Source organism: Lithobates pipiens, unplaced genomic scaffold (genome assembly GCF_037356315.1).
Source record: "Lithobates pipiens isolate NorthernLeopardFrog02 unplaced genomic scaffold, aLitPip1_a1.2 Scaffold_16, whole genome shotgun sequence".
Classification (NCBI taxonomy): domain Eukaryota; kingdom Metazoa; phylum Chordata; class Amphibia; order Anura; family Ranidae; genus Lithobates; species Lithobates pipiens.
Window position 1 is genome coordinate 452,072,228 of NW_027507748.1, and position 21,825 is coordinate 452,094,052.

At 45.4% G+C, this 21,825-nt stretch overlaps 1 protein-coding gene across 2 annotated transcripts in view; it reads right to left on the reverse strand.

Moving 5' to 3' along the window:
* The window catches only part of GTPBP6 (GTP binding protein 6), a 79,674-nt gene that overhangs the window by 33,710 nt on the left and 24,139 nt on the right, over nucleotides 1-21,825 (reverse strand). For both annotated transcript variants that reach the window (XM_077482808.1, XM_077482806.1), the window contains exons 4-7: nucleotides 17,593-17,723; nucleotides 8,349-8,419; nucleotides 3,609-3,767; nucleotides 3,316-3,524 (exon numbers count right to left, since the gene is read on the reverse strand). In XM_077482808.1, the coding sequence (XP_077338934.1) occupies nucleotides 3,316-3,524; nucleotides 3,609-3,767; nucleotides 8,349-8,419; nucleotides 17,593-17,723 (570 nt within the window). The remainder of the gene's footprint in view (nucleotides 1-3,315; nucleotides 3,525-3,608; nucleotides 3,768-8,348; nucleotides 8,420-17,592; nucleotides 17,724-21,825) is intronic.

The following is a 21,825-nucleotide window of genomic DNA, read 5'->3' on the forward strand; positions in this document are numbered from 1 at the left end:
GGCTTTTTCACCCTGATGTGCTTACCATCCAGGGCACCGATGCAATTTGGAAATTGTGTTTTTTCCCCAAAATCCATCCACAAGAGACTCCCAGATTTCTTCGGTCGGCTCCAGCATGACCGAGTCATGTAGCTCCTCCAAAATTGCAGCACATGTTGACCTTGTTACAGAGACAGTTGCGACACAGATAATGATGTAGAGACACGAAACTTCGTCCAGTGGCAAGGAACCCAATTTAGAAATTTGAAAATATTTTATTAAAAACGGCATACAAATAAAAATTCCTACCCCCTAACCTCAACCCTCTAAACCTACTTTAATCCCTTACACCCTAACCCCAAACGTCTATTGCCTAAAAACCCTATCCCATATGAGTACTTATTTCACTTACCTCAGTGTCACTAGCAGCCGCTCCTCTGGTGACACAGACTGACACATAGCAGTGTCCATCCTGGTCAATCGTGGCCGGAGTCTCTCCAAGAGCTCATTGAACAGCGTCACAGACATCCTAGTAAAGTTGTAAAAATTTTCCGGGTGTATGCATAGATCTGGGTGAAGTACCCCACTGACAGCCACTGGGATATCAGTGGATGGGTCCAGAAGCGACGTTGTCTACGGCTTCTATCCTCCTCCAACTGTCTTCTTCTACAAATCCTCATCAAGATAATAAGCAGGACTGCTTCATCAATCTTTTGCACAGCAGGATCCATAATGCAAAAATCCGATGAAAATGCACGCAAAATACCAAAAACTCCACAAATACTCAAGCAAAAACACATACAGACTATCTCCTCTCTCTGTCCCCCCCCAACTAAAATGGCCACCTGCTATGATAGCACACGTTATTTATTTTCCTTTGCATTCTGGGAAATTTGGGAGTGGAAAATAGAGGGATTTTTTTTTTAAACGCGCCTTAGCGTTAACGCTTACAAACACTGTTAAACACGCATTGACGCCATAGCAAAATGCTAATAAAATCGCAGTTTTTAACGCTGATTTTTTCCAGGCATTGTTCCTAGCTTTACAGCCAGTTTTTTAAAATGTCAGTCTGTATGAGGCCTAATAGTTCAAAAAAGTATTTTTTACCAAAAAAACACAAGAATATAAATGCCTGAACTTTGGGAACAGTACAGGTACAATGTAATATTACATCAACTTTTACGTTAGTGTTAACATGTGGTCACACCCCTTTAGTACCCGATGGATTATATACAGTACAAGTAAAGGCTACTGGGATTTGAGCACAGATATATAACTTCTATTGCATTGCAGGTCAGTGATCAGATCTCCTACAACTTGTTTATCTGATAGGTAGCAGACGTACAGGTTTGCATCAAGACCGTCAAAGAGTTGAAACAAGCTTACAAAATTATTATTTTTTAATTTTACATACTGGCACTATAGCCACTGCCGCTTTTGCAATGCAGAGTACAGACTGGTCATTGAGGGATTCATTTGACGCAGATGGAAAACTTAAAACATGTACTAAAATATGTGAACTGAAAATCTCAAATTTTTTTTTTACACACACACACACTAATACATAATATACACACAGTATCTCACAAAGGTTAGTATACCGCTCACAATTTTGTAAATAATTTTATCTCTTTTCACGTGACAACACTGAAGAAAGTAGTGGGTGTACAGCTTGTATGCCAGTGTAAATTTGCTGTCTCCTCAAAATAACTCAACACACAGCCATTAATGTCTAAACCGCAGGCAAAAAGGGGGTTCACCCCCTAAGTGAAAATGTCCGACTTGGGCCCAAAGTGTCAATATTTTGTTTGGCCACCATTATTTTCCAGCACTGCCTTAATCCTCTTGGGCATGGAGTTCACCAGAGCCTCACAGGTTGCCACTGGAGTCCTCTTCCACTCCTCCATGACAACCTCGGAGTTTGTGAATGTTAGAGACCTTGCGCTCCTCCACCTTCCATTTGAGGATGCCCCACAGATGCTCAATAGGGTTTAGGTCTGGAGACATGCTTGGCCAGTCCATCCCCTTTACCCTCAGCTACTTTATCAAGGCAGTGATTGTCTTGGAGGTGTTTTGGGTCGTTATGTTGGAATACTGCCCTGGGGCCCAGTCTTCCTAGGGAGGGGATCATGCTCCGCTACAGTATGTCACAGTACAGGTTGGCATTCATGGTTCCCACATACATACACACACAGCGAAACTTCAGTCATTTTTCTTTCATCTTTACATCTATTAAATCTTCTACCCTTGTTTTAACTTTGGATAGTAAAACTTTTTTTCTGACAGTAAATACCTTATACAGCCCACTTCCTGTTCCTTGTCTGGAAAAAAGCATAGGCTTATGACCGCATGCACAGCTCTCTTGTGAAAGCTTGCCAGGAAGGGAGGGAGGATGAGTAAGAGGGCCACAGTTAAAAATGATTGCAACCTGACTCAGAGGGAGATTTCTGCAGCGTATTTGGCAAGTACAGAATTACAGTATATATAAAATTGGAGGGAAGCTTCAGAATGGCAAAGATGTTTTTATTACAAATGATGTGGGCAGACTACAGTTCATCTTTAAAGCTGTTGCCAAGCTGCACAGGAACCCCTCATCCCCATACTCCGATCCCTTTTGGATTGTCAGGAACCTAAACCATGAACCCTTGCTATACCTTATTGGTGAAGTGCTTAGAGTCCCCTGTGTCTTGGCTTATAGCCATGATACATAATATTGCTCCCTGGAATTTTGCTCCCGTTTCCTCGCTTGCTGCTCTGTGATCCTCTCACTTGTGCCCTTTAGCTATAACCTATTCAGTAGCTGTGCAGTGATCCTGTTTGTTCCCTGATGGACCCCAGACTGCTGTTGTATCCCCTCTGGGCTTAACCTCTGCCCCACTATACTGCCACCTTGTGGTCCTGATGATTTTCCCTAGTCCCATTTTGCTTCTGTGCTCCTTTGGACTCCTCCCCCACAGTACACTGGACTGTTATCACCGTAATCCTGGATCTGTCCCATTGCACATTTGTGGATAACAACCTGGCTCCACTGCATTTATACTGTGAGCCCTGTAGACTAGGCTTTGTCAAGAATAGTAGTAATTCCCATGTGCTGTATAATCTAATAAAGCAACTCTGTGCTTCGCATACTAAGCCACTGTTCCACCCACACTTCGGGCAAAGTACTTTCTCTGATTGGTTATAAAGAACAACTGTTAAAAGGTACCCACGTGTGCACATGTTAAAACTAACTGATTTATGGTGGTCTTATAGAACGTTAGGTACTGTATATGTGAAGATGCACCCATTTATCATTTAAAAACCATTACAGAGCTGTTCAGATTTCAAAGTAATTACCGAATGGATGACATCCTCTAGGGTGGCAGAAAAAGACTCTATTAAACTGTGTGGAAGCTGAGACAGAAAGCCAATGGTATCAACATATATAACTGGCATACGACAAGGAAGCAATCCACCATGGGCTGTGACATCAAGTGTGGCAAAAAGCTGGTCACGTGGCTGAAGGCTTATATCACCAGTGAGCGCCTTTATCAGCGTTGTTTTTCCTGCAAATAAGCAAACACACAACTACAATGTAGCATCTCCCTTAGAATATGGTAGTATACATAATAAACAAGTTGGATACACACCAGAGTTGGTATAACCCATTACAGAGATTATTGGAAACTCCCGCCGTTTGCGCTGTGTCCTAAGTAGATTTCTCTTCTTTCTTAGTTCATGCAAAGCTCTCCTAAGCTTTATCTCCCTCTCCCTCAGCAATCTTTGTTGGATCTCCACTAATGTTTCCCCTGAAGGAGAAATGCATTTATATTAATCTTCTGCTAAAACGGGGGAAGAAAAAAAACAAACAAACAAACACACACACACACACACACACACACACACACACACACACACACACACACACCACCAATTTGGTTTCATTTTAAATAGCGCTAGTACACAACAGGATTTTTGACCTCATCAGGTGCTACTGCTCCATTACTGTCCAATCACCAGGCTAAGAAAATGGACTAGAGAAGACATTGGTTCTTGTAGTCACTCACCCCCCTCCTGCGCCCTCTGCCGCTTACTGGAGCCATCGGTAGCGGCGGAGGCGATTGGGACCTTTCTGTGTCTGTGTATGGAGACGAGTGAGGGGAAGATTGCCCCCACCCATCTCCATACCATAGGAGGGCGGAAGAGACGTCAAAACATCACGTCCGCCCATACTTCTTAAAGACACATATTTCTGTTGTCATTTTTTCAAATGACTTTCTTTTTATTGCATTTAAGTCCAAATATGAGATCTGAGGACTTTTTGACCCCAGATCTCATATTTAAAGAGGACTCGTCATGCTTTTTTCTATTACAAGGGATGTTTACATTCCTTGTAATAGGAATAAAAGTGATCCAGATTTTTTATTTTTTTTTAAACGCTGTAAAAATAAAATAAGAAAAAAACTTTTTTTTTTTTTTTTTTTTTTTAAACCCCCGTCCCGACGAGCTCGTGTGCAGAAGCGAAAGCATATGCGAGTAGCGCCCGCATATGAAAAACGGTCAAACCATACATGTGAGGTATCGCCACGATCGGTAGAGTGAGAACAATAATTCTAGCCATAGACCTCCTCTATAAAACGCAAAACATGCAACCTGTAGAATTTTTTAAATGTCACTTATGGAGATTTTTGAGGGTAAAAAAGTTGACACCATTCCACGAGCAGGCACAATTTTGAAGCATGACATGTTGGGTATCAACTTACTCGGCGCAACATTCTTTCACAATATATATAAAAAAAAAATTGTGCTAATTTTACTGTTGTCTTATTTTTTTTATAAAAAAAGTGAATATTTTCCCAAAAAAGTGTGTTTGTAAGACCGCTGCGCAAATACGGTGTGAAAAAAAAAGTATTGCAATGACTGCCATTTTATTCTCTAGGGTGTTAGAAAAAAAAAACAATATATGTTTGGGGGTTCTAAGTAATTTTCTAGAAAAAAAAATACAAAAAACATGTAAACACCTAAATTCTAAAATGAGGCTAGTCTTTAAGTGGTTAATGCCGGTACGGGAGGCGGGACGTTACGCCGAACTGCATCCAACATACAAGAGCTGTCAGCCAGAGATCGCCGCTCACTCATGTGGATGATCTCTGCTGGTAACTATCCCTGCTCTTCACTGGAGAGAGATGGTGGGCAGTGGCGATGGGGGGGTGGGTGGGGCGGATGAGAGGACAGTGGCGGTGCTGGAAGGGAGGGGGGAGCAAAGGACAACACCGCCTCTATGGGTGGCACAGACTGGGGGCTGCGAGAACCCCTCTGCCCATTACAGCGAGCAGGACGGAAATAGAAAATTGCTGCTTCCTTGTCTTGAGAGAACTACTGGTGAGCAGTGACAAGACCACTGGCTGAGGGTACAGGAGGAATAGCAACCAGCGGTCTTACAAACAGAAAATCACTGGGCAATACCGTTTTTTCAGCAAGATCAGCAGGCTACTGCAAAGAAACTACAGAGCTCGGAAGAACATGGATGGCAAAGTTGGTGACGGTAGGAGATCAGTAACAAGGACATGGAAAAAAAAAAAGTTTTCCTGGAGTTCTGCATTAATGACTGCAGCTACAGGAGTAAAGTATGGACATAAACATATCATGAAATTATTTTGCCTTCAGTTTTGATTTCAAGCTTCCTTAAGGTTCTCCAGGTTACTCCTAAAATCCAAAAGCATACTAGTACGTTATGTAGCTTCCTTTTATTGGTCCCTATTGAGAGTGTAGAAGGAACATTAGAATGAGAGTGCCTACAAAAGGTTAGGATAGGACATGAAGGAATTTATTCGAAACTGTATGCTATGTCAAAGCTATTACATAATGCCCTTTATGGGGAGGATTGGCCACAGTCAAAAAAACAAACAAACCATCATGTAGGCCAGTGCACAGGATAAGCCCCTACAATTTTTTCCTCACCCACTAAGGGATACAGGGGGTCCCTAACCTTTAAAATGCCCAAAACCAGTCCAACTGAGGGGTGGACAACGCACCAATAAAGCATAACAGGTAGCAACCTTGCTAATCTGCGAAACAATTGCTCAATGTTGAAAAGCCCAGGAAGCACTCACAAATCGAATAAAGTCGAGACATGATGGAAGCTGATCATTGAAACCATAAGCTTGGGATGTTGGTCTTCCTGAGTCACCTAGAAATCGCAACAAAAAGCCAGTGCTTCCATCCAGGAATTAAGAAAGAGTAATGAGTCTTCTTTAAAGAACCATTAGCCAAAAGACTGACAGCCTGAACCACATCCAGAAAATGGGAGGGAAAACACCTTTTGGTGAATTAAAGCGGGACAGATGGAAGGAAGAGCAATGTCCCAGCAGAGGTCAAAGGCAGAAATAACCTACCCAATGTCCTGGGCCTCAACATCACCTTGTCCTTATACAGAACTACAACAGGTTCTTTGCAGGATAGGGCCACCATTTGAGACACTTGCCTCAAAGAGGTGATGGCTACAGAGAGGAATGTCTCCAATAGGTTAAAAAAACGGTTATAGACAAGTTACTGTACATAGCAAGGCAAGAGTCCAATGGTCTCTGAAATGAAACAGAAAGGGCAGAAACACAACCCTTAATACTATGGCGAGCCAGATGCCAGTCCAGACCTAGCTCTAGGAAGGAAAGAATTACTTTAATGAAGAAACTAGTAGGGTGGAAGCCCCGAGATCCGCCCCGTGATGATCCGCTTGGCTCAGCGGGGATCGCTTCGTTGTCCCCGCTGAGCCGGCGGCGGACAGGGCGCTCTCTGCACACTGTGCAGAGACCACCCTGTCAGCTCTCCGCTCTCCTCTACGGGGGATTGGATGAGCATGGACCGTCTCTCCGTGTTCATCCAATCCGCTCTACAGATGGATAGAAAAATAGGATTTTCCTCCATCTGTGGAATCAGAAAATAGCGGAGGCAGACGATAGCGGGTGTCTGCGGATGTTTATCCGCAGACACCCGCCATCCCATAGGAATGCATGCACGTCCGTATTTCATCCGCAAACGGATGGATGAAATACGGACATAATGTCCGCATGTGTGAAAGGGGCCTAACTGTACACCATGTGAAACATGCCTTCCATATCCAATTGGCTGCAGTATGCAGTGAAAGTTCATGAATCCCACCGACAAAGCCCTCCCGCCTCACTGTGTTGTTGGTTGGGGCCCTAGAAAACAATGAAGGCCAGGTCTGGGATAGTTTCTACCCCTTATGCAGTGGCATGCTTAGAGGGCATGCTTAGAGGGCCTATGAAATCTGGGCTGGTCTGCCAGCAGAGCTGAAGTAAATAAGCTAGAGAGAATTCCAGATTCAGTTCACACAGCAGCTGAGAGACATTTTGGAAAAAAACTGTTTCGCAAGTAAGCATGCATGAACTATTTTAAATTTGCAATTTCAGGTATTTTTTTATTTTTTTTACACCCTAAAAAAAAAAAAAAACAATGTATTAAATGCATCACATCATACCAGTCCTTCAATGAGGTGACTTATTTTGTTTACTTTTTCAGCCTTTTTTTAAAGCGGTTCTTCACCCTAAAGGGGAAGTTCCGCTAATCTGATCCCTCCCCCCCTCCGGTGCCACAATCGGCACCTTTCAGGGGGGAGGGGGTGCAGTTACCTGGATAATCCAGGTAACTGCACCCACTTCCGGCCAGACCGCCGCAGACGCGCCGCCCCCCCCCGTTGTGTTCTGGGAAACACACAGTTCCCAGAGACACAGCGGGGGACCATAAGAGACGCGCAGCGCGACTCGCGCATGTGCAGTAAGGAACCGGGCAGTGAAGCTGTAATGCTTCACTTCCCGATTCCCTGACAGAGGATGGCGGCGGGGGCAGCAGCGAGACGAGCGATCGCTCGTCATCTGCCGCCGACATCGCTGGACCCTGGGACAGGTAAGTGTGATTTTATTAAAAGTCAGCAGCTGCAATATTAGTAGCTGCTGGCTTTTAATATTTTTATTTTAGGTGCAGAACCGCTTTAAACCTTATTTTCACCTAGTGATGCTGCCAATAACACGTTTGAATCACAACACTCACAGTATGGCATCTATAAATGGAGAAGCAATGTCGATCTAGGACAGGAAGTAGGTCAGGATTATAGAACCCCACCTACTTATCTCCAGATCTTTGAGGGATTCGTTTTTTTAGTTCATAGAGAAGCAAAAGCATAGGACTTTGAGCTCAGTGGTGGTTTAAAAGAATGAAAGGCTATTTTGTGTACCTACAACAGCTACATCACAAGGTTTTCAATGTTCTATAAGCAACCAAAAGGGGGAAATTTCTATAAGAAAAGCTCATGGATGGGGTTTACACACATACTTTAATCCATGGCCCATATAAGAAAAAATAATCTAGCTTACCTGACCCCATTACATATCTTGAACCTCCACCCTGCTGGTCCAAGTGGGCCATTTCATTTCTTAGTTTGGATCTTTAAATGGAAAGAAAACAAAACAAAAAAGCAATTTTGAACTCACTGGCATTGTAAAAAGAAAGTCAATATGGCTGTACTATATCACAGCATTATAGCACAAGTTGTAATATGTAGAAACAACTCCCATAGATTGCTTGATAGTGACAAATGTCTGTTAATGTGCTCTGAAACTAGATATTGCTTACAAACCATATTCAGTAAAAAAGCCTACTCCGTCTGCTCTGACAAAATACATTACAGCAACGTCTTTATGCTATGCAAAAAGGCAAAAGCACCAACTTATACGTGCAAAGTACTGTATTATTGAGAGACCCCAGGGAGGTAGAAGGGTAAATATTCTATAACACACACACACACACACACACACACACACACACACAGTTATCCCTCCGCCAAAAGGAGAAACTTAGGCTAACCGGTGACGGTATTTGTAAGACTTTCAGGACAACCTTGGAGAGAGCGCAGCTCCATCCATTTTCCAGGAAACGCATGTTTTTAAATTCCTCCTTTTCCACCATGGCTTCAGTTATTGTGGTCTCCGACATACTGGAAAACAAAGCACATAAAACCACAAAACAACCATGACAGACGCTTAAAAGCACTTCTATGATAAAAAGGGAGGGAAGTAGTGGTTGTCCCGAAAGGCTCTTAGAAATACCGTCACCAGTAAGTCTAAGTCTTTCTCAAATCGCCTTTCAGGACAACCTTGGAGACGATAACCAAGAACCTTCCTGCCGAAGGCTTGATCTGTGGTGGACAGCAAGTTCAACCTATAATGTTGGAGAAATGTTGAGTAGTTGGACCAGGTAGCAGCCTTGAAAATTTGTTCAGGCATATCACTGGCCCTTTCAGCCCAGGAAACTGCCGTTGATCTCGTAGAATGAGCAGCAATACCCAAAGGGGGGTATTTCTCCCTTGGCTTCGGAACCTCCGTGATTGCGGATCTAAGCCATCTGCCCAGCGTGCTTTTGGAAGCTCTCTCCCCTTTACGCGAGCCTGAGAATAACACAGAGAGAGCATTTGACTTTCTGAATTCTTTGGTGACTGTTAGGCCCCTTTCACACTGGGGCGGTGCGGGCGTCAGTGTTAAAGCGCTGCTATTTTTAGCGGCGCTTTACCGCCCTTTTAGCAGCAGTTTTAGCCCCCGCTAGCGGCCGAAAAAGGGTTAAAACTGACCGCAAAGTGCCACTGCAGCGGCGCTTTGCCGGCGGTATAGCCGCACTGCCCATTGATTTCAATGGGTAGGGGCGGTAAATACACTGCTCCTTCACCGCTCCAAATATGCGGCTAGCAGGACTTTTTTCACCGTCCTGCTAGCACACCGCTCCAGTGTGAAACCCCTCCAGCTTTCACACTGGAGTGAAAGGGGCCGGTTTTTTCAGGCGCCATTTTTAGCGCTGTAGCGCTTGAAAAACCACCCCAGTGTGAAAGGGGCCTTACAAAGTGTAGAAAGCATCTCCTCACATCCAATGTGTGGAAAGCTTCTTCTTTTGCCAGGAGCTGAGGAAAAAGAGGGCAAGACTATTTCCTGTGAGCGGTGAAAGGCTAAAGAAACCTTTAGACTACTTTCACACGGAGGTGCTTTTCAGGAGCTTTCACGCTCATGAAAACTTATTTCCATTAGGCCCCTTTCACACTGGGGCAGTTTTCAGGCGCTACAACGCTAAAAATAGCGCCTGAAAAAAGCGGTAGCAGTACGGTGAAAAAAGTCCTGCTAGCTGCATCTTTGGAGCGGTGTATTCACCGCTCCTACCCATTGAAATCAATGGGGCAGCGTGGCTATACCGCCAGCACTTTGCGTGGCTTTACCGCCGACGCCCGCACCACCCCAGTGTGAAAGGGGCCTTAAAATCAATGAACGCTTTCACACTGGTCCCCTCTGCACTGAAATGAATAGAAAGCTCTTCAAAAAGCGACCGAAAAGCTCTTCAAAAGCGCTCTGTGTTTTTTTAGGTTCTGCAGCCAGGTTTAGTAGTGTTGCAAACCAGGGTCTTTTTGGCCAGAAGGAAGTGACCAGGATCAGGTTGGTATTTTCCTCCCTGAATTTCCTTAGAACCAGTGGTATCAGGGGCAAGGGGGAAGCGTAGCATAGCTGTTAATGCCACAGATGGGCAAAAGCATCTATGCCTACTGCCTGGTCTTCTCGGAGTGAGAAGAACCTCTGTACGGTCGAGTTCTGTTGGGTGGTGAATAGATCTATTTGAGGTTGCCCCCAAGCATTCGGAAATCGTCAAAAAACACTTCTTGGTTCAGACGCCACCCTGCTTCCACCACTCTCCTGCTTAGTAGGTCTGCTAGTAGATTCTGGGATCCCTTCAGATGAACTGCTGACAACGAAGCCACATTCCGTTCTGCCCAGGTAAGTAGCTGACTGGGCAGTTCTAGGAGTCCTCTGCTCCTGGTTCCTCCCTCCCGTTTCAATACTTAAGCTACTGTAGTTGTATTGTCCGAGAATCTGAACGTGTTGTCCCCTTACTACTTGTTGGAAAGCTAAGAGACAGAGAAAATGGTCCTCAGTTCCCACCAATTTGAGGACTTTCGGGCTGCCGCTTTGGACCAGGCCCCCTGAGATGCGAGTTTTTGGGGCTGGGAAGCCCACCTGGATGGTTAGATGCTTGTTTAGGGGAGAGACCCTTTGCTAGGTTGGTTGGATTCCCCCACCAGAGCGCCGTCTTACATTTGAGGCAAGTTTAATCTGTTTTTCTAGAGATTCCTGGTGTGACAATCTTTGTAAGCCATTCATCGGGAGGGGTCTGGAATGTAATTTGGACCACTGAATAACTGGGATCGATGCCGTGAGAAGGCCTAAGACTACCATGGCTGACCGGACTGAAACAGAGATTGGTTTGAATCTGTCTCACCACAGATTGGATCTTCTCCTGTGGCAGAATTTTTTTTTGAAGCACTGAGTTCATCATATAGCCCAGGAACTTCATTTCCTGCGTAGGTTCTAAGTTAGATTTTTCTAGATTCAGGAAACACTCCAAGTCCGTGAAAAACAACAGGTCGTCCAGATATGGGATGACTGAAATCCCTCTTAGCTTCACAGGTTCCAGGGCTTCCGCCATAATCTTTGTAAAGATTCTGGGGCAGAATGAAAGTCCGAACGGCAAAGCTTTGAATTGGAGATGCCAGACTGAAGTTCCTAGGTCGAGGGCCAGATGGAGAAAGCAATGGAAAGCCTGAGTTATCGGGACGTGCCAATAGGCGTCCCTTAGATCTGGGGATGCCTTGAAACCGTCTGGAGTCAGCAATTTTGTGATTGAATGAATCGTATCCATCCTGAAAGGTTTGTAACGGATCGATCGGTTCAGGATCTTTAAGTTCAGAATCAACCGATACTTCCCCAAAGGCTTTTTCACCAGGAAGATGTGAGAATAGAAGGCTTGGCCTTCCTGGTGTTTTGGGACCTGGATAATCACTTCCTGTTGAAACAGATCCTGCAGCAAGCTCTTCATTGCGGAGGCTTTCTTTATCCCTTGGAAGGGCTGTAATGTAAAATCTGCTGGGGGGAGGGGGGCTCTGAAAACTCGACTGTATCCCTGGGAGATTTAAAGGCTGCATGTGTTTCCTGGAAAATGGGCAGATCTGCACTCTCTCCAAGGTTGTCCTGAAAGGCAATTTGAGAAAATATAAAAAACACGTGCAGACACTTTTAAATAGCCTGTTTGGACTATTATTAAACCACTTAACAAGCGGCCCATAGTCGAATGACAGCTACAGGGCAGTTGCTTAACTCTGAGAGGATGTACATTGGGGCGTGCACTCAAGAGCATCCGTGTCCGGTGGGTCCACAGGACCCGACGCATCACGGATCATGGTAAACGGACGCTCACCGAGGCCCTTTACCACGTGATCGCTCCGTCAAATGACAGAGCATTCACTTGTAAGCAAACCGGCATCATGTCATGATGCCGGTTCCTCCCCTCCCCACTCTGTACCGATCTGTACAGCGAGAGGGGAGAGATCGATGTCAGCAGCGCTGTGGGCACTACAGATCCAGCCCACAGCGCTGCTGACATCGATCTCTTCCCCTCTCACTGTACAGATCGACTGTGCTCATCGACAATTAACCCTGCAATACCCTGCCAATGCTCTGCCATAAACTGCCATACCCAGCCATACTCGGTGATACTGTGCAATACCCAGCCATGCTCAGCCTCTGTATGTGGCCAGGCTGTGGAAGTCTCACATGTGATATCACCGTACTCAGGAGGAGTAGGAGAATCTATTTTGGGGTGTCATTTTTGGTATGTACATGCTGTGTGTTAGAAATATTATATAAATTGACAACTTTGTGTTAAAAAAAAATAAAAATAAAAAAAATAAACGCAGCATTTTAATCACTTCCTGCCCGCTGGCCGTCATATGACATCCTCGAGTTTGTGGGGGGGGATATCTGAATGATGCCTGCAGCTACAGGCATTATTCATAGATCAGCTTTTTCAGTCGGCGATTCCCTACACCAGAAGAATGATCATAGTGGCTGTTCTGCTGCTTGATCGTTCTTACGGGAGGCGAGAGGGGACATCTCCCCCTCCCGCCGCCCTCCGGTGATTCTACTGAATCACCGCTACGATCGAAGCCAGAAACTTTTTTTTTTTTTTTTTTTTTTATTTCAGGCTTCCCAGCCTAGAGATGAGATGTGGGGTCTTAGTGACCCTATATCTCACTGTAAAGAGGACCTGTCATGGCATATTCCTATTACAAGGGGTGTTTACATTCCAGGGGTGTTTACAAAAAAAGTGGCAAACTAAAAAAAGTATAATGAATAAAAAAATTTTTTTTGAAAGCGCCCCTGTCCCCATGTGCTCACATGCAGAAGCAAACGCATACTTAAGTCCCGCCCACATATGAAAACGGTGTTCAAAGCACACACGTGAGGTATCGCTGCGAATGTTAGAGCGAGAGCAATTATTTTGGCCTTAGACCTCCTCTAACTCAAAACATGTAACCAGTAAAAAATTTTAAAGCGTCGCCTATGGGGATTATTAAGTAGCGAAGTTTGGCACCATTCCACGAGCGTGTGCAATTTTGAAGGGTGACATGTTAGGTATGCATTTACTCGGCGTAACTTCATCTTTCACATTATGCAAAAACATTGGGCTAACGTTACGTTTTTTGTTTTGTTTTTTCCACAAAAAAAAGCGTTCGAAAAATTGCTGCGCAAATACTGTGCGAGATAAAAAGTTGCAACGACCGCCATAGCATTTTCTAGGGTCTTTGCTAAAAAATAAAATAAAAAAAATAAACATATATAATGTTTTGGAGTTCTATGTAATTTTCTAGCAAATAAATGATGATTTTTACATGTAGGAGAGAATGTCAGAATTGGCATGGGTGCTCCCTGCATGTTGGGACTCTGTATGTGGCCACGCTGTGTTAAAGTCTCACACATGTGGTATCGCCATACTTGGGAGTAATAGCAGAATGTGTTTTGGGGTGTAATTTGTGGTATGTATACGCTGTGTGTGAGAAATAACCTGACAATTTTTTATTTTTTTTTACAAAAGAGAGTCTTTAATTTGAAAAGAATTGTGGGGAGAAAAAAAAAAAAAAAAAATAAAAAAAAAAAAAGGTACTAATACTAAATACTTTGGAATGTCTTCTTTCCAAAAAGGGGTCATTTGGGTGGCATTTGTACTTTTTCTGGCATGTTAGGGTCTCAATGAGATGGGCTGTTAATACTTCAGGTGCAATACATTTTCAGATATTGGCATCTTAGCTTATGGACTCTATAACTTTCACAAAGACCAAATAATATACACCAATTTGTACTTAAGAAAGCTCCATTTGTGTGAAAAAAAAAAAAAAAACACCAGCAACACTCAGGTGGAAGGATTGTTTTACATCTGTAGCAATCGCTAATCCTTATACATTACCTTTTATTGCTCTGCTGTCCGCATACGTGCTATATTTGGCGCTATCTCTTGGTCCCAAATCTTGAAAACAGTTCATATGGGCTGTAGTTAAAGCACCACAATAAAAAGGCAGGGAATAAACCTTTCCAGTGCCACCATAGTTTCGGACATCAGCAGTTCTATGTCCATTGCGGCACCTATGGCAAGATGCCTACTGAGTGTTTTAAAGCAAACTGACACACACTGTCCCATGACAACAGCATATTTAACTGGTTCCCGACCAGCGCATGCCGATGTACGTCGGCAGAATGGCATGGGCAGGCATATTGGCGTACAGGTACGTCCAATCTTTAGTGCCGCCCTGCCAACGCGTGCTGGTCCGAACCCCCGTGAGTCTGGTCGCGGGTCCCGCGGACTCGATTGTTTGGGAGCCACGTCACACGACCACGCAATTGTCAGTTAAAGCGACGCAGTGCCGAATAGCAAAAAGTGGTCTGGTCTTTGACCAGCAAAATGGTCCGGGGCTGAAGTGGTTAACCAGTTTAGACCTCCCTCTGTAGCATTGTCTCCCTTTCAGCCACTTGTGAAATAGAAGGAACAGCATTATGTCACTTGATTTTACTTGTATGGTACTTTCACAATTAATTTCTGTGTAAGCAACAAAGTGATAAGGCTTCATTTGTAAACACCAGAATAAAGTATCCTTATTTTCAAAAGGGTGGCAGGTATTTTCAGTGAAATCTGAAAATTAGTTACTTGGCTCAAAATGGATGACAAGCATTGTTACATAGTAGGTAAGGGTGAACAAAGACAACAGTCCATCCAGTTCAACCTGTGCTGGTATACCTGTGTCAGTGTTGATAACCATTTCCCGGTATGTTGTGTTCACCAACATGCATGCCCAGGAGTCTTAAAGTGGTTGTAAACCCTTACAAACCACTTTGACCTACAGGTAAGCCTAGATTAAGGCTTACCTGTAGGTCCAAGAAATATCTCCTAAACCTATATGGTTTAGGAGATATTTGCCCGAAAACAGGCACCGCTGTCTACGGCGCATGCGCCGTAGACAGCGGCGCGCAGGCGCACTGAGCGCGGCATTCTCAACGACGGACCTGCCGCGCGTGTCGGCTCCCGTGCGCATGCGCGGGAGTGACCCCACCAAGAAGATGGATGCGGCGGACTACAGTGGACAGCGGCGACTTCGCTGGCTCCTGTGTCAGGTAAGTGACACATAATGGACTACTATGCGATGCATAGTAGTCCATTATGCTTTGCCTTTGCAGGGAATGAAAGAGGAAGTAAACTCATCAGGGTTTACTTCCTCTTTAAAAAATATCAATACTCCCTGCAGACACCACCAATTGTGGAAGAGAGTTCCACCTCCTTATTGCACGGACAGTGAAAAACCCTCGGCGCAGCTTTAGGTTATACCTCGTCTATTCCAATCTCATTGTGTGGCCCCGTGTCCTCTTTTACACTCCACGAGACTGAATTGTTTTATTCCTATGCTGGGATCATCATTAAGGTATTTGTAAATCGCCATCATATCCCCTCTCAAGCATCTCATCTCCGAGAATAAATTTAGTGCTTGTATATTCCTCGTAATTGAGGTCCTCCAATCCCCGTATTCATTTTGTTGCCCTTCTTTGGGCTCTCTCCAGCACATCCAATCTGAGGACTGGGCACCAGAACTGCATGGAATACCTCAGATGTAGCCTAACCAGAGTTTTATAAAGTGGCAGGATTATAGTTTTATCTCTGGAGTATATCCCCTTTTTTTATGCATGCTAATAATCTGCCAGCTTTGCTAGCTGCAGTTTGACACTGCATTCTACTGCTCAGTCTGTCTCCTACTAGGACCCTCAGATCTTTCTCTATCCTTGAGTCCCCCAGAGGCTCTCCCCCTAGTGAGTAGTTTGTGTTTGTTTTTAGCCCCCAACTGCATTACCTTACATTTCTCCACATTAAACCTCATTTGCCATGTAGTTGCCCACTCCATTATTTTGCTCAGGTCTTCTGAATGGCTGAGATACAACAGCAGCAGCAAAATTGTCTAATTGAATTTGACAGCAGCGGGAGCCAATCAGGAGAGGGGGCGGGTCACAACCCCATGTCTGAATAGGCTTTAGTGCCCCAATAGTAAGTCGTTTGCTGTGGTTGCATTTGACAGGAGGGAGGGGCAAGGAGCACAGAAGAGGGACCGAGGAGGATCGGGGCTTCTCTGTGCAAAACCACTGTACAGAGAAGTTAAAGAGGGATTCCACCTAAAAAAAAAAAAAAAAAAAAATATTAAAAGCCAGCAGCTATAAATACTACAGCTGCTGACTTAATAAATGGACACTCACCTATCCCAGGTTCCAGCGATGCCGGCAGCCGAGGCCGATCGATCGCTCGGTTCTCGGCTGCTGCCGTCACCATTCTAGGTGAGGGAATCAGGAAGTGAATCGGCTTCAGTTCCCGGTTCCCTACTGCGCATGCGCGAGTCGCGCAGCACAATAGGAATTGTCCACGCTGTCACTGGGACCCGTGTGTGTCCCAGCAGACAGCGCGGCAGGACAGGAAATTACATAGACTCCCACGGGAGTCTATGCCCGGAAGTGGGTGTAAATACCTGTCTTTGACAGGTATCTCCACCCCCCTCCCCCCTGTAAGGTGCCAATTGTGACACCGGAGGGGAGGAGGGTTCCGATCAGCGGAAGTTCCACTTTAGGGTGGAACCCCGCTTTAAGTATAACAAGTCTGTTATTTTTATAGAAAAAATAAAATAAAAAAAACCACAAGACTTTACAAATCACTTTAAACTCTGTGTCAATTTTTGACTTAGCTTGTAGAGATGGGTTCACGTTTTACCTGCAACTTGTAGAGTCATAGCTGATCAATCCCCCTATGATGATGCATTATTTACCTAGCTTGTTCCTACAGAGACCGGTAGCTTCTTCTGAATCACATGGCTCCCAGTGCATGCCTTGCCATTTCCTCAGTGTTGCAGCACAAACAGGGGAGTGCTAACATAATGAAATGGTGATCTCTTTATCAATTGCTCTACCTGCTTGTGTGCAAGTCAGGTCTAAATACTGCATCTGCACCAGTACTAGACAGAGATCCAGGTCTCAGATGGAGTTTTTAGGAAGTGCAGCAAAGGCGAGTGTAAGTGGGTGAGAAGGAAGGCTTTTAAGACACCTAAATAAACAGTGACAGACTAAGGCACATGTTGGGGCCGTTTTCCAATATACTATATCTTTATCTTGGTGCTTTGATCCAAATTGCCAACTATAAAATCATAAATGGTTATATTTACATAGTGTCTACCTTAGTAATGGAAGTTTAGCCAGTGCAATCTGTAGCTTTGCTTCTTTTGTACGGGCATTGTATTGGAAAATATTAAGGACCACTGTGTATCTGTCAAACACTTTCACTCCCCACGCTGCTTCCAGTTCATTCTGCAAGTAAAAATATACAGTAAACTAAAGAAGAACAGGTTCATTAGAAAAAAAAAAATCGAACAAGTTTTTTACATTGTTATAAATATGCATAATTTACATTAGTAGATAATGTGTGTACAAGAATAAGCTGAAATGGGACATCAGGTAAACAAAATCATCCTATCCTTTAATTTATGTTGGCCATGTATGCAGACAGCCAAAACTCGAGAAATTATTTTTGGTCAATGAGGATGCCCATTACCTTAAACAATCAGTAGGTAAGTTTGGTAGAAAAGGTAGGCATTTGCTGGACTGCTTAGATCTCTGGATTTTTCAATAACTTACTGTGTAGGGTTCAGTAAAGATTACCACTGCTTATGACGATTTTCATTATATTATGCTCAATTTAAATAATCCAGATTTAAAATATCATTTACTTTAAAGTTTAATTTCTTGCAGTTAATTGTAAGTCTTAAACCTTCCAGTTAAGTGGCCTACAGGAGGATTGGACACTGGCAAAGGAAAAAAAATAAGTAATCGAGCCAGCCCAGGGTGTAATCCCTGCTACTATCAGCATCCCTCCCCCAAACCATATATTTTCTGAAAGCACGTGATCAGTAGAATAAAATTGGTGGAGCTTAGTAAACCCGTTTACCAAGCCCCAACTTCACACCCCCCACTCACACCGCTCACCCCCCCACTCTCCAAGCTGACAGATCATGGAGATCTGTGCAGGGAGAAGCTGCAGTGGGAGGAAGGTGTAGGGCAGCGATGGCGAACCTTGGAACCCCAGATGTTTTGGAACTACTTTTCCCATGATGCTCATCTACACTGCAGAGTGCATGAGCATCATGGGAAATGTAGTTCCAAAACATCTGGTGTGCCAAGGTTCGCCATCACTGGTGTAGGGGATGCTGCTCGGATTTTTTGTACTCGCCGTAAAATTATTTTCTCTGTAGTTCACCGACAGACACAGCACCCTCCCCTCCTATTTTTTACATTATACTGCTTGTTGGCGTACTGAGGCTGTAGTAGCAGGCTGGGGGGGTTATTACCTAAGGGACCGCCCCTTGGGCGGAACTAGAAAGTTGTAGTTTTATTATAACATATTAACATGTTTTGCCTAGTCCTCTCCTGAAGGTGGCGCAACAACCCGATGGTATAAGAAAGGAGCTGTGTCAGTCAGTGAACGCAAGAGAAGAGACAGCCAAGGCTGATATTTATCCTGTAATGATGCTCAAAGCCAATTTCTGGTCTACTTCCAACTGTAAAAATAGCAGGATCCTAGATATGGAATAGGAGCGCGGACGCCATCCTCTCTCCTCACACAGAGATGTAGGCCTTCCAGGTACGATGATATATCTTCGAGAAGATTTTCGTGCTCTCAACATAGTTGAAATCACAGAGTCAGATAGGCCCCGGTTCCTTAGCACCTGGATCTCAATAGCTATGCCGTTAAAACCAGCGATGGTAAAGCATGACGAAGAATCGGACCTTGAGATAGAAGGTCCTCTCGTAACAGCAGTCGCCAGGGGGCGTCTGCCACCAGGCACACTAGGTCGGCGTACCAGGGACGCTGAGGCCAATCAGAATTACTGGAATCACCTTGGCCTCCACTCTGCGGAGCAGACGGGGTAGTAGCTTTAGCAGAGGAAAGGCATAGATCAGTTGATACTGGCGCCACGGAGCCACCAGCGCGTCTGCCCAAGGATCACTTGTCCTGGACACGAATTTTGGCACCTTCCGACTGAAACAGAAAGCCAGGAGATCTGCGTCTGGTGTGTCCCACTGCAGGCACAGTTGCCTGAACACCTCCGGATGCAGCTCCCATTCTCCTGGGTCCAGCATCTGGCGACTTAGGTAGTCCTCCTGCCAGTTTTCCACTCCCAGGATGTAAATGGCCGGGACAGGTCGCTCTGCCCACTGAAGGATGAGAGCAATCTCCCGTGCTGCAGCAGAGCTTCTTGTTCCTCCTTGATGATTGACATATGCCACCGCCGTGGCGTTGTCTGACTGGATCCTGATGGGATGCCCTCGAAGTCTCATCGACCATGTGGAGAGGCAAAGCCTGATCACTCATATCTCAAGCACATTGATCAGCAATTTGGATTCCTCCCTTGACCAAAGGCCCTGGGTCGACTGTACTCCCAGTACTCCACCCCAGCTGGTCAGGCTGGTGTCTGTTGTGATCACTGTCCAGTGTAGAGGAGAGGCATGGTGATCGCCACATCCTTCTTCAATTCTGAGGCGAAAGATGATCTCAGGAGCAGATAGTCTAGGTAACCTACAATTGTGAACCCGCGCTGTCGCAGCAATGCCAAAACTGGAGCCAATACCTTGGTAAAGACTCGGGGGGGCTGATGCCAAACCAAAAAGGGAGAGCCACAAACTGGTAGTGGTCATCCCCAACTGCAAATCACAGAAACCTCTGATGCCCAAGGCATATGGGTATGTGCAGGTACGCATCCTGGATGTCCAGAAACACCAGGGAGTCCCCTTGATAGAGTGCAGCAACTACTGAGCGAACAGATTCCATTCTGAACCTCTGTACTTTTAAAAAGCAATTGAGGGCTTTCAGGTCTAAGATTGGACATACTGCTTCCTTCTTAGGGACTACAAACAGATTGGAGTAGAACCCCTGGAACCTTTCCGACTCCGGAACAGGTACTATCACCCCGGGATTTAGCAGGTCCCTTACCGCCCCCATGAGGGCCTCTCAGCGAGTCGGGAGCAAGGGTGTGCTGGAAGGGAAGAATCTGTTTGGTGGCCAGGAGAGGAACTCTATCTTGTAGCCAGAGGAAATCAGTTCGCAGACCCATTGGTCAGACAGCCGAGAGGCCCATCGGGCTGCAAACTCCCGAAGGTGACTGCCCCACCCATGAGATGGGCAGGGGCAAACCTTCATGCGGTAGCACTCTTGCTCACAGGCTTGTGGTTCCAAGGACGCTTTTGTCCTTCAGGAGGTTGTCCTGGGGATGTTTAGCCGAAGCACCGGATGGACAAAAAAGCAGTTTTTGAGCGGAAATGAGGGCCCTTGCTTATGGCGTGGCTCCTTAGCCATCCTGGCCTGTGGGAATAAGGTACTCTTCCCACCTGTGACATTCTTAAAGATGTCATCCAACGAGGCTTCAAAGAGCCGCTCACCAAGGAAGGGTATATCCGTCAGGGCTTTTTTTTTTTTTTTAATTTATTTATTTATTTATTTATTTTTTTTAGATACCTGGTCAGCCCACCAGCATTTTAGCCAAATCAGGCGCCTCAGCACCACTGCTGACACTGAAGCCCTGGATAACAGAGGGAGGGTATCAAGGGTCGCGACACAAACATACTTAAGGCCTTGCATCAACTGGTCTGCTAGTTCCACGCAGACAGGGTAAGCCTGTTGCTCCCCCAATTCGCGGTGCAAACGTTTTGCCTACTCAGTAAGTGTCTGACACAAGTGCCGACCCCATAACCGTAAACAAGGAATGGGCCACTGCCTCGGCCTTCCTGTCCGCGGGGTCCTTAAAAGGCAGGATTCCCCTCTACCGGGATCGTGGTTACTTTGTTTAACCTGGATACTGGGGTGTCCACGACCGGAGGAGCCGACCATTTCTTGAGAAGGCTCTCCTCAAAGGGGTAATGCACCGCCACATTTTGGGACTGAAAATGTCCGTTGCGGTCTACCCCATTCCTTGTATGAACTTATCGAAATAAGTCAGATACGGAAACACCTTAAGTGTACGGGCTGGCTTACGGGAGCCAAAAGGGACCGCTACCTCAGCAGAGGAATCTGATGTGTCCTGAATCTTCAGGGTATCATGCACAGCTGTGATAAGTGCTCCAACTAGCGCTATGTCGCACGTGGATCCGGGCGGGGACTCCTCCTCACTGTCCGATCAGTCCTGGTCAGCGTCATCTGAAACGGATTAGGGGTCACCAGCCTCAACGGGGCCCGAGCCTGCGTCAAAGCTCTCCCTGGAGGACGGGGGGGGGGTTCGGGGTCCGCTTTTTACCACCTTGCGCCCACGTGTCGTCTCTATCTTGGCAACGAACGTGTTAAGGACCGCCGACAAAGCGTCCAGAGGCACTGTACTGTCTGCAGGCGAACCGGTTGCAATTGCCTGGAGTTCGGGGGAAG